The sequence below is a fragment of the Gambusia affinis genome, linkage group LG13, assembly GCF_019740435.1.
Source record: "Gambusia affinis linkage group LG13, SWU_Gaff_1.0, whole genome shotgun sequence".
Lineage (NCBI taxonomy): Eukaryota > Metazoa > Chordata > Actinopteri > Cyprinodontiformes > Poeciliidae > Gambusia > Gambusia affinis.
In genome coordinates, this window is record NC_057880.1 from 23589719 (window position 1) to 23603077 (window position 13359).

Sequence of the window (13359 nt, forward strand, 5' to 3'; positions counted from 1 at the left end):
GAGACGCCTGAGTTGTCCTCTGAGGAATCCTCCAACAATGATCTGACTGAGCTCTGCCTCTCCTCTCTGAAGCTCCAGAGTCACCTTAAAACACCGACCCGATTTCACAAAGTGAAACTTTAAGAGCAGCGTCCTAAAAAATGTCCCAGTTTGAAAGGAGAATGGAGAGAAAGAACAGGACAAAGTAGACAAAGTGTCCTCGTTAAAACTCTTCTGCTGCATAGCAGGTACAATCCCACAACTACCAAACAAGACAAACTGGATCAGATCAAGCATGGGGAGAAATGCTGAAAGGAGCAACTATCAAAAACTGTGAGGAAACTGTGTGTTTGTGTCAAACTGCCTAATCATCCAAGCTATTCTTTTATTATCTGTAGACAGAAGGAACTTTTCCTCCCCAATCAACAAACGATCAGTCAGTCCAGATCCAGAGGGAAACGGTGCTCTACCAATGACGCAGTAGCATTGGGGCTGAAACGATTAATCGGACAAATGGTGGATAATCGATTATTGAAACAATCGTCAACTAATTTAACAATTGGTTAATCGTTTACTGGAGTAAACAGACTCAAAACAATATCATTTTATGAAAAAGCAACGTATTCAGAGCAGTAATTAAGCCCAAACTGTAAAATATATATATATATATATACATTTTTTGCATTTAAGAAAAAATCCTCCTTTGTCTGCAAATAGATTTTAACAAAAAAATTTTCAAGTGAAGGTTTCAGCTTCACTTGGTTAAGATTTACAAAAAAAATAAAATGCTATTTTACTACATTTAAAGCAATAAAATGTTTATTTTCCTATTTAAAAATTAATTGGATTATTTGAACCTTTTAATTTGTTTCTATTGAAAAATCTGTAGAATGTGCCATTTTCAATTTGATTAATTGTTAAAATAATTGATAGATTAATTGATTGCTAAAATAATCATTAGCAGCCCTAAATATCACATGTCCTTTTAACTAGAATAAACATCAAAACATTTAGAATTTTAAAATTTGTCACAAATACAAATCTGTAAAATATTGTGTGTTTACACTTTATACTTTACAGTATTTTTAACTGGAAGTCCATTGAGAGATTGAACAATTCGCCTTATTTTGCGTCTACACTCTCCAGTTAACGATTAGTCAATTATTGAACTAGTTGACGATTATTTCAATATTTGATTAATCACGATTAACCCGATTAATCGTTTCAGCCCTGAACCTAATTTTGCTCTAAACTTCATCCCACCTTTCTCCTGGTTGTGTCCACTGTCTTCTTCCTAATGCTGTTTGTATTTAAAACCTTCAGTCTGTCTCTGAATCGGGTTCTTGACATCTGTACATAATATCTGCATGGCGACCTCCCAACCCAGCTACACAGAAACGCAGAAGGCATTCCCCCAGTGATCCACCAACGTCGTCTGATGTGCATATGGGCCGTGCTCTGTCTGGTGGCGTTGGCTAGCAGCTCTCACTGCCAGGCTTATGCCCAGTGGTGCCGACGCCAGGCGAATCGGTGCGGTACGTTATTTCATTGGGGTGTTCTGCTGATTTTGTTAGAGAGCCAAGAAGAATCTCACACAAGGTCAAAATTTGCCATGACTGGATGGGTGACGCACATTTCATGGATTTCACAGCTCATGATAAACATTATTAATGGTCTTTATCTCTGCCTTTCCCTGCACTCCACATCTACTCTCGTTGGTATTCTTGTCAACAGATTCAGAAAACAATTAAAATTTCTCCCAAATGTTCAAGGTAATTCATAACATTGCTCCTTGCTACCTTTTCTTATCACCTTCATATTTCTACTTCTGCTTAGACCTTGCAATTGCTATTATGTACTGCGCACAATAAAACATTTGAGCTGCATTTAGTTGTGTCTACTGACATTTATGCTTTAGTTGTAAACTTAAATTTGTGAGATTGTGAAATATAAACTTGCAGTAGTAATTTGAGTTAACGACGGTCTTTATGATAGAACTTAAAGGTGACCTATTAAGGTTCCTTGAACAGGTTAGGATAGCAAAACATGTTCATAAAATTTTCTGCACAGAATTATTCTTAGATAACTAAATGTTAGTCTGTTCAGTTCTGCCTATTTTAGGACTCTGTCACTTTAAATTCAAATAATCTACTCCTGATCACACACCCATCAACCCCCAACTCAACGTTTGCACTCACACATGAACACAGATGTGCAATTTCACAACCGTACATTTTTGAAAAGCAGACTTGGAGCTTTCTGCACAACCAACGAGAACGCAGCAGGTAGTTTGTGGATGGTAAGTCAACAACAAAACACTTGTCCTTTCCAGCAGCCATTGTACAGCAGTAGAACCAGATGACCAAATGTGCTGGAGCTCTGGTTGGGTTGCTAGGTAAAGGTGCAGTGCCTGTGTAGCAGTGTGATCACACTAGATTATCAAGTGAGAAGCTATTCCAGTAGGAAATGATATGAGCCCTTGCAGCATTTATTTTGAAAAGACGACAGATCCATTGCAAAACAGCAGATAACTTCCGGTTTTAAAATTGTTATTTTTATTCAAATTTAATGTGTTGCGAATGAAAATGTGAATTATTATCTTTACTGCTGAACATGTTGAGTTCATGCAGTGTTGTTTTGAGTGTCAGTTCGGGGTTTAAAAAGACAAATTAACGGATCGTACCATTATAGTCTGTGAAGGGTTTTCCCCACGCACTCCGTCGCTCTTTCTGTTCGGATTCCGTGGGAGAAGGTATGAAGTTTTGTTTTCTGCGTTCAATAAGTGTATTTTAAGCATAATAAGTGACAGTTTGATTACTGATCTTGTAAAATAATGTGCTTTGGAGCACTTAAACTTTGTTAAACGGTGACAGAACTGTGTTAGCATATATTTAGCTGCTCTTATGCTACATGAAACATTGCTAATGGAAATGCTACATCCATGTGCTGAAAATAGTTTTGTTCATGGTTAAACAGGTGCTGTGGACCACTGTGATGAGAAAAAGCCTGTTTTTTAACTGCTATTTCCTGCTATTTGAATGCAGGAGGATTAAAAGTGCCTTCAGATCTGCAGTTGTCTGGCTGTTATTTCCCACAAGACACAATGCAGAACCAACAACGCCACACCTGTAGAACGTGACTTAGCAATTAGAAAGGTTTTTGAAATGTGTCATTTTCCAGACACCAAAAAAAACTTTAAAAATTTGTAGTAATTTTAACTTGATAATGTGAGTGTGAATAAAACAGAAATGTGTTTTTGTTCAACTAAAAGACAGATTTGTTGCATATTGTGATATAATGATTTGATCACGTTGAAACGACTCACGATTCATGATTAATGAGGCTTAAAAACAATGTTTTGACAGCTTGTCTCTTGTTAAATCAACTTGATGAAATTCAAATTCCAAGTTAAAACCAAAACAATTTTCTAGTTGACGTTGCTTCCATTTTCAAGGAAAGTCAGCAAATATGTCCCTGAACAGTCAGAAAGAAGCTTCTAAAAACAAATTATTATTATTACCTGTGCGACCAAACATGAAGCTCGTTCTCCATTACTCTTTGTTTCCTGCTGCCTGCGATCATCTTCTGTCTCAATCTGCTGTAAATATCTCCTGTGACCATCCCCACTGCCCACAGCCAATTACGGGCCTCAGTGAAACCGCTGACTCGGCTGCTCCATATTCTTCGCCTCTTCCAGGCCTGAAATCAATATTTTAAAAGGAACAGGATGGCGCACATCCATCCTCACCATCAGCCGGCCTGGTTTTCTGAATCTGCTGCAGAGGAGGAGGGATCACCGAAGGCCCAACACGCCGTCGAACAGCTGATGTGTCAAACTCAAAGCCCAGGGTCCAAATCTCTGTATCTTACTAAAAGGTTACTTGTAAGTTAGTTTCTTTTCTTATTTCAAGAGAACCGAGATATTTTCTCTAGAAAAAAGACCGGAAATACTTGGTAAGGTTTTGTGCTTTGTAATAAATGTCCTTGTTTTTTCTAGAATCTAAATTATTTTTTTAGCTTTTTGGTGGAAATTTGGTCCTTTTTGTCTCACCATAATAAAATGTTTTTATGGTGTAAATCACTTTGAATTTCCTTGTTGCTGAAATATGGAGAAAGTTTAGCCTTAAGATGAAGTGCAGCATGACAATCTCTTTCTACACAAGGAGCGAAGTAATAAATAAATGAAACTATTACCATTAATGATATTTTGTGTCAAACAAAAGCACGTTAATTTAACTTTTTTTAAATACAAGTATGGAAACTGATCATCTTCTGTCAATGTTTTTATGCACCTTAGCTGTTTTCCAAAGGTAAAGATGAAAGAAGTGACCTCTGCTCTTAAGGTTTTCACACATTATAAAGCAGAAGAAGGAATCAGTGTCTCCTCATGTGTTGCAAATCCTTTCAAGGATTTGTGAGGATTTGGTGTGCAGCAGGTGATGATTAATTTTTTTTCCTCCCCTGAAGTAATCCATTCGGCGCACCCTCAACTCCTACACAAGGTTTCTGTGAAGTTCAGGAACGGCTGCAGCAATTATGGCGGTGTGCGGACTTAATGCGGGCTGGAGGCAGCCTTGGCCCCGCTGATGGGATTCAGACTGGGCTTTCACGAGGCTCCATCCAAACGTTTTCTTCTGAAGCCGCCTCTTCACAAGCACAGCAGCAGAACTCGGGAGGACTCAATAAAAGCAGGAGCCCATCTCCAGACACAGTGTGTGCACGTATGAGCTGTGGGATATCTTACAAATCCTCTTAGTCTGCACATTTCTTTGTCGACAAAACAAATCAAGGCCAAATGCTTCTTCCAGACAGTCGTGTGTCTCTCTGTTTTGGTTCCCGATCCTCCCTTCCCGACCCGTTACTCCCTGTCCCTATGAGGACTGTACTCCCCTATCCTCCCACACACCCACACACACACATATGCAATCTGTAAATCTTATCTGTTATTATTTATCTTGTATTATAAACCTACTAATACATATATAATCCATTTCCTAACATTCTTGTATATTCTGTATAATCTGTGCATATAGCTCCCATATTTATATTTATATTTAGTCTTGTACACCTGTAAATAAATATTTATATCCTGTATAGCACTTCTGTATAGATGCAAACTACATGTCGTTGCTTGTGCTTGTGACATTGCAGTGACAATAAAGTTGAATTCTATTTTATTCTTTATTGCGGGGATCATTACCTCAACTGACAGCAGTTTTGTGTGTTTGCCTCTCTGGCTCCCTCGCGGCATCGTATCAATAAAAGCACTCCTGTGATGCTTTATCAAAGCTGCCGTTTTCTCATGAGATGCTTTTTTAAAAAAATTTTTTTATTTTATATTGTTTGCTTTCTGAGAATTGGCAGTTCCCAAAACCCCCAGCTGGTCTGTCGCACATCCATTAATAATGAACTGAAAGCCCAAATGCCAAGTGCCAGAAATCGTAATGTTCTGTGTGAGGAGCCAAATGGATAAGGCAACTGTCAGATCTCCCTGGGTATGGAGGAACACACACACACTCTGCATGCCCACGCAGTGAACCAATTATTTTCCTGGTTGTTATACAGTAAGAGAGACAATAGGAGCAGGAAGCAGCGTTCTCATCAGTCCCATCTCATTACCTGCCTTGCTGGGATGCATGTCTCAAGCATCAGCTAAATGGAGCAGACAGTCAATGTGATGCACAAATAACAAGGCTGGTGGCGTTACGCTCAGAGAGGATCCCACAAACGAAGGGAAGGAAAAAATCACAGCGTCTTCCACAATCAGACACTGATGAGTGTTTTAAGAACAAAACATGAAAGATAAACTCTAATGGATGGATGGATGGATGGTTGGATGGACGGACAGATGGATGGATGGACAGATGGATGGAATTATGCATTGGTTGGATGGATGGATGGATGGACGGATGGATGGATGATGGATGGAATTATGCATTGGTTGGATGGATGGATGATGGATGGATGATGGATGGATGGAATTATGCATTGGTTGGATGGATGGACGGACAGATGGATGGATGGATGGAATTATGAATTGGTTGGATGGATGGTTGGATGGATGGTGGATGGAATTATGAATTGGTTGGATGGATGATGGATGGATGGATGGATGGATAAAATTGTGCATTGGTTGGATGGTTGGATAAAATTGTGCATTGGTTGGATGGATGGATGATGGATGGATGGATGGAATTATGAATTGGTTGGATGGATGGTTGGATGGATGGTGGATGGAATTATGAATTGGTTGGATGGATGATGGATGGATGATGGATGGATAAAATTGTGCATTGGTTGGATGGATGGACGGACAGATGGATGGATGGATGGAATTATGAATTGGTTGGATGGATGGTTGGATGGATGGTGGATGGAATTATGAATTGGTTGGATGGGTGATGGATGGATGGATGGATGGATAAAATTGTGCATTGGTTGGATGGTTGGATGGATGGATGGATGGATAAAATTGTGCATTGGTTGGATGGATGGATGATGGATGGATGGATGGATGATGGATAAAATTGTGCATTGGTTGGATGGATGGATGATGGATGGATGGACAGGTCAGAAATGACAAATAATTTTAATGTCAAATTTTCTACCACCAGAAGAATCGTTATGTAATCTCTCATAAACTGGAAATAATCTTGATTTCCTGTTTCAATAAGCCGTTCATTCGCCATCTTGCTGAGGCAGAACCAGAACCAGATCCAGACCCGTTTTCCTCCCAGCAGGTCAGTTAAATTCTGTTTCTCCTCTCTGTCGTCTTACGCACCGGTGAAACCTCTCGCTATCGGAGGCTGAACAGCTGTGACCCAAAACCATAACACAGCTGGTTTCACCCAACACTCCTCACTCTCGGCGTGGCGGAGAAGAAGAAACACCATTTTGACAAGCCGCCATATCCTTCTGCATCACTGACGCTCTGACACACAGTTGGGGGGTAAACATGTTTTTTCATAGCAAATACCGTATTTTCTGGACTATAAGGCGCACTTTAAAGCCTACAATTTTATCAAAAACCGACAATGCTTCTTATATATTGTTCTGGATTAAACCGCCACCTCTGAATTAAAATGGATTGATTCTGGTTGTGCTTACTTTCCTCAAAGTGATTATGTGTGGCTCACGGCGCTCTGTTAAAATGTTTTAGTTACGTTACATTACGGCTACCGTAGTCAGGAGCGTCGGAGTAATACACACTGTGCTTTGACTGATGATTGTTTTGCTTCGCTTAATGCGCTGTATAGTACAGTGCTTTATACGAAAAAGATCTAAAATAGACAGTCATGAACAGTGCGCCCTCTAGTGAGGAAAATGTGGTATTGTGGGTCGATTACGCTGCAAAAACACAAAATCTTGTCAAGTGTTTTTGGTTTAGTTTCTAGAGCAAATATCTTTGAAAACTTTAAATAAACAAAGTAACTTACATGTAACTTTTCAGCAAGATATAAGAGCTTGTTTTAAGTAAATAATTCCTTAATATTGATTTTAAAAAATGTACTATTTACATTTGCAGGTAAATTCACTTATAATGAGACATTTTTCCCATAATCCGCCAGTGCAACTAGTACTTTTATCATTATTAAGGAGTTATTGACTTAAAACAAGCTGCTATATCTTGCAGAAATGTTCCTCTTAGGTTACTTTTGTCTTATTTCAAGTGGACAAAGATATTTGCACTCAAAGCTAGAAAAGAAAACTTAGTAAAACTTCCATGATTTCTTCATTTTCCATTCTTCTTTGGTCATGTATAAGATAAAAACATCACAATCAGCTTATAGAGAAAAGCTCTGCTGCAACAGAGTCAAGCTGATGTTGAAAGACAAAAAAACATTCAACCATCGACTTAAACAACCTAATTATCTTAGAAAAACTTTTTTTCTAAGCATAGTACCTCTGCTTGTTTGCTTATTTAATTGTTTTTCCACCCACTCAGTCAATCCAAGCCACCTTTTTCAACTTAACATAATTTTCATTTAACTCTTTTGTTTTCTTGCTCCGTAGGATAACGCTGCTTCTCTCCTCCACTGAAAGTCGGTCATTGTCTCAGGCTTTCTCTATACGCCGCCCACGCCGCTCAGTCAACCAACCTTCTTCCCCTCCGCCAACATCTACTTCCTTCCAGCTGACACTCAGCATCAGCTTCATCACTTTTCACCACCCACACCATTGTCTTCCTCAGTCTTTTTCGGCCCGTTGGCCCAATTTGATCAGGAAATTTAAACAGGTTGAACATTTAATGGAAGGATCTTTCTTTGGTAAGATGCTGAACATCTATTTTAGAAGATGAGCAGAAAAGACAAAAACAGAGACGAATCCTCTCAGGTTTTGTTATTTAGCAACTGGACCTTCATCTTTTAAAGTAAAATTGTTTTCTAAATTTTTTTAAGAGAGCCTGGACCAGACTTGAAGGTCAAATTTTCCTTATGGTCTCACAAAAGCAAGCCTCCAGGAAAGTCAAATGTTTATCTCTCATTTCTAAGAAAATAGAAATAATTTTGTTAATATGACCCAAAATAAGAAACGTTTAGCCTGATTTAATGACAAATATTGAACAAAAAAGGTTCTTAGTCCTTTTATACTCATATAAATAACTGGTTTCCATCGCTAGCTAAAACAATTGTTGCGCTAATCATAAACATTAGTTTTGCTAACGCTAAACCACTATGCTAACATTAGCTAAATTCAAATTAAATTAAATCTGCTGTGGAGATTAATTAATTTTGACATTACAATTTACTTTAGATATTGTATTTATCTGTTTGTGTTTTCTTTTGGTACAGCTTCTTGTTTGAAATAAAGTTAGCAAAGGGAAAAACGAGAAAAAACACGAGGAGAGGAAACAGAACGGTATCTTCATCTACTTCAAAATAAGAGCATGAACATCAAAATCTAACTATTTGACTAATTTGATAACCAAAACTTCGACAGAAAAATTTAAACAAAATTTGCTAAATGTTTTCAAAGTTAGCTAAAGTGTTAAAGGAAAAATTAGCTCTACTATTAGCGCATTAGCGGAGTTGTGTCCAACACTGCTTTCTTCAAACTCACATATTTAACCTAACATGAATCTGACGTAAAAACGTTGCATGAATTAACATTTAAATGGCCATGAAAGATGCCTTAAAGCTGAAGAATGTCTTCCACCATTGTCTTTCTTTTACAAATCAGATCGTCTTGTGTTATTTTAAGTGAACCGTTCTGTTTAGGTATAATTAGAAAATTGGATGGATGGTTTTTTAAACCGCATTGACATTTCTGTCACTATTTCACCACTGAAGCCAATAAACGTAGGAAATACTGACTGTGTGCTGCCAGTCTGTGTACAAATCCTGAGATAAAATGTCTTTTTCTGGCTGCACTGCCAAGCGCTAAGAGATACCAGCTAAAGGGAAAACAAACTGCTGAGCACGCCACCGCTGGTGGGAGGGAAGCCGAGACGCGGCCGCTGTTCCCCCAGTGAGATGGACAGCAACTTTTTGGAGAGTCTCATGAGCAGGGAGAGGAGGTGTGAAACTTCTAATTCCCACATAGCTGCAAAGACAGTGTGTTTGTCGCTAATGGGCACTCAAAATAGTGCTGGATGCAGAATATGAGAGGGAGAGTGGAGCAGCCCGGCACATTGAAAACTAGAACACAGAAGGTTCTGGCAGCCACAAACTCCTACAGGGAATTATATAAAAAAATATACACACAGAGCCACTACTGTATGCTCATTAAAACACCCTCAGTTTCTCCAAGCAGAGGAAAATCTCTAACAGGAAAAACATCCAATAGATCAAACTTAAATCAGAACTTTACCAGGCTGCAAGTCCAAAACATTAATTTGTTTGGTTTGCTTATAATTGTCACAGGATGTGTCAAATACAAGATTTACTGGCAGCCATTGCTCTGAAACATGCCACTATTCACCCAATTACAGAGGAGTACAGTGCTTTGTCTAATACGCAGCGAACGCCAGCTTCACAATTACATTTGGAAATTAGTCCCGCCTGAGAACGAGAGCGTTGAATAATGAAGTCAGCCTCCGTTCACCCACATATCAGGCTCCCGGGAGTAATAAGGTCATTTCAAAGTGTGGTAATTATCAAATGTGTGCTTCATGGGCTCAGAGTCTAAACTAATATGCAAAAAACGTCTCCTCTTTGTCAATTGTTTCTCAACTTAATAGTGGTTGGTTTCTGGAGAAAATAAAACTTGGTTAATGAAATGAATGCATGCGACCCAACGAGCGCAAAACCCACAGAAAGCAGATCTGGGGAGGAGCATGCACTGCAGAAAACGCACAGACAGATAAAGCAAGCCACAGCAGACCACACTGAAAGTGTAAAAACATCGGATAGTCACCAGAGATTTACTAAAAATACATGTTCAATTTCCTGTAGGATCTCAAGCTCTCTAAAGACGTTTCGGACCTCGTCTCTCTCTATGCACTGCTGTTTGTTCATGTACTTCATGGCGTACATCTTCTCTGTGTCCCTCTTTTGCACAATGCATACCTGCAGGGAGCACAAACAGAGAGGGGGAAGGAGGGATGGAGAGAGGAGAAACAGATAAGAAGAATAAACATGTTAGAAGAACATAAACAGGTTTTAATGGTTTAAAGACACAAATAAGAAAACATTTCAGCTGCTCATTAATGCAGCGGAGGGAAAAGACCAGAAATACTTTATGTTTAGGATGCATGGATGGATGGATGGATGGATGGAAGGTTGGATGGATGGATGGATGGATGGATGGATGGACGAATGGAAGGTTGGATGGATTTATGGATGGATGGATGGACTGATGGATGACAGATGGATGATGGAAGGTTGGTTGGACGAATGATTGGATGGATGGATGGATGGATGGATGGATGGATGGATGGAAGGTTGGATGGATGGATGGATGGACTGATGGATGATGGAAGGTTGGTTGGACGAATGATTGGATGGATGGATGGATGGATGGATGGAAGGTTGGATGGAAGGTTGGATGGATGGATGGATGGACTGATGGATGATGGAAGGTTGGTTGGACGAATGATTGGATGGATGGATGGATGGATGGATGGATGGAAGGTTGGATGGATGGATGGATGGATGGATGGATGGACGAATGGAAGGTTGGATGGATTTATGGATGGATGGATGGACTGATGGATGACAGATGGATGATGGAAGGTTGGTTGGACGAATGATTGGATGGATGGATGGATGGATGGATGGAAGGTTGGATGGAAGGTTGGATGGATGGATGGATGGACTGATGGATGACAGATGGATGATGGAAGGTTGGTTGGACGAATGATTGGATGGATGGATGGATGGATGGATATATGGCAGGTTGGATGGTTGGATGATGGATGGATGGATGGATGGTTGGATGATGGATGGATGGAAGGTTGGCTGGAGGGGTGGATGGATGGATGGAAGGTTGGATGGATGGACGGATGGATGCGGTGACATGCGGTCTCCTAGGAAACACTGCCTGGCTCGGCTCTCTTCCTGAACACGGGTTTCCAAAGCGACGCCTCCAAACAAATCGCCTCATCATTTATTCATCCCGGTTGTGTTGTTTTTGTCAGGAAGTGTCTGTGAAAGGTCAGCTGCAGGACGAGACTCCAGAGGGATGAAACTCATTACAGTAACAGCAGTGGAGGCAGCCATTACGCTGGTCATGTGACCGCTGCCAGCGCTGCCCTGCACACATAATGACTGCAGTCTTCAGGCCTGACTGTCAATTCTCCCTCATTCCTTGAATTCACGTCTTGCTACTTGTCCTGCTACTAAACACACGGAAGGGGCAACACAAGAAACAGAAAGACAGATAAGTGCTAATTAGCACAAGCTAATGGGCCACTTTGGGGAACGGCAGTATGTGAGCAAGAGACTTGATAGCCAAATACAGGATGGCCAATGCATTTTACATTCTTAGAAACTGAAAACTGTTTTGATTCTTGCTTTTTATTCATCGGGACATAGAGAAGATTTGTTCCTTACAAAAATCCACACTTTTCTTATATAATCAAGATGATAACACCATGATCAAAGTGGGAAGAGTTATCAGGTAATTTCCAAACAATGCAAAGTTAATTGCCCTACACTTGATAGTCCGGTAGACTCTGTTCGATTGGGGACCAAAATTGCAACATTTGTTACATTTTCAGCAGCTGCGGTTCCCCTCCTCACCTGTGGTAGCGCTGCTCCAAAAACCACTGAAGAAAACAACATTAAAACCTCAACACCAGTTCCTTCTTCAGGAAATGTAAACAGAAATGGAGTCTGATTTTGGTGGGTGCAGAATTTCTGTTTTAGTCTTTGGCAAAAGACCCACTATCGCAAGTTACACACGATTGTTTTGGTTGGATTTACCCAGCATGCCCTCTGCTATAGTCCACTTCCTGCTTTTGGAGCGGTCTCTGGTCCATTTGGAGTTCATATATGCAGTCAAACCGCACCAGAGTTCACTTCAACCAAACCAAGACAGAGGTTTGTAGGTGGACCAGAGTTGGATAATGCGTTCACACCTCCCCAAACGAACCGGACTTTAAAATCAAACGGACTGGAGTTAGATTAAATCAGACTAAATATGGCTGATGGGAGGCTTTGCTTATTTTTGAGCATGTAAAACTAAAAGCAATTTCTGAAACGTCACAATGAACCAGTTTTTTCATTTTCCTTTTTTTAATTCATTTTGTGGCCCGGTAGTAGTTGAAATTTGCAAGTTTTGCCTAATTTTTGGATACCACTGGTCTAGAGTTACACCTGTTCTTTTTCCTCGAACTTGAATGCATTTCTGAACCAGAAGAGATGAAGTAAAATGGTTCCAGATTATGCTCATGTCAGTGGAAATAGAGAGAGATGCTCTGCACCGTTTCGAGTGACGGAAAACAAATATTTGCAGTTTTAAGGGAACTTTAATGGTGCGTTGAAAAATCCCCCCAAAGGACTTAAAGGCTTAATTTGAGTTGTAAATAAAGACTCCACCTTTAATCTAGTCAGTAAAACGCTTCCCAGAGCCAGAGGGAAAACAAAAAACACTGATTTGAACAACTAAGAAAATGGGATTAAGAGAACGCTGCAAGGTTTTAGTATTTATGGAAGCAGCTACTTTGGCTGTGAGAAATAAGTTTGGGTTTTTTCAGGGGAGCATCTCCACAGCAAGGACTTTTAAAAATTAGTTTCTGAATGTCACCATGACGGCAGAGTCAGGCTTAATTGAATGGATTGTTTTAGTTGATTGGATTTCTCTCTGCATGCTGAGATAGTTAGAGAAAAGAGAGGAAAGCAATGAAATATTCACTCTTCAAATCCTGACAAAAACAAAATCTAAGACGCTGCTCTGAACACAAAACCTCATTTTAATTTAGGGACTAAAGCTAAGTCA

General features: G+C 39.8%; 1 protein-coding gene across 2 annotated transcripts in view; it reads right to left on the reverse strand.

The window, feature by feature from the left end:
* LOC122842212 (serine/threonine-protein kinase 32C-like) overlaps positions 1-13359 on the reverse strand; it is a 103130-nt gene that overhangs the window by 38145 nt on the left and 51626 nt on the right. For both annotated transcript variants that reach the window (XR_006372517.1, XM_044135864.1), the window contains exon 3: positions 10336-10487. Coding sequence is in view for 1 of the 2 variants with exons in the window: in XM_044135864.1 (XP_043991799.1) it covers positions 10336-10487 (152 nt within the window). In the remaining variant the exon portion in view is untranslated. The remainder of the gene's footprint in view (positions 1-10335; positions 10488-13359) is intronic.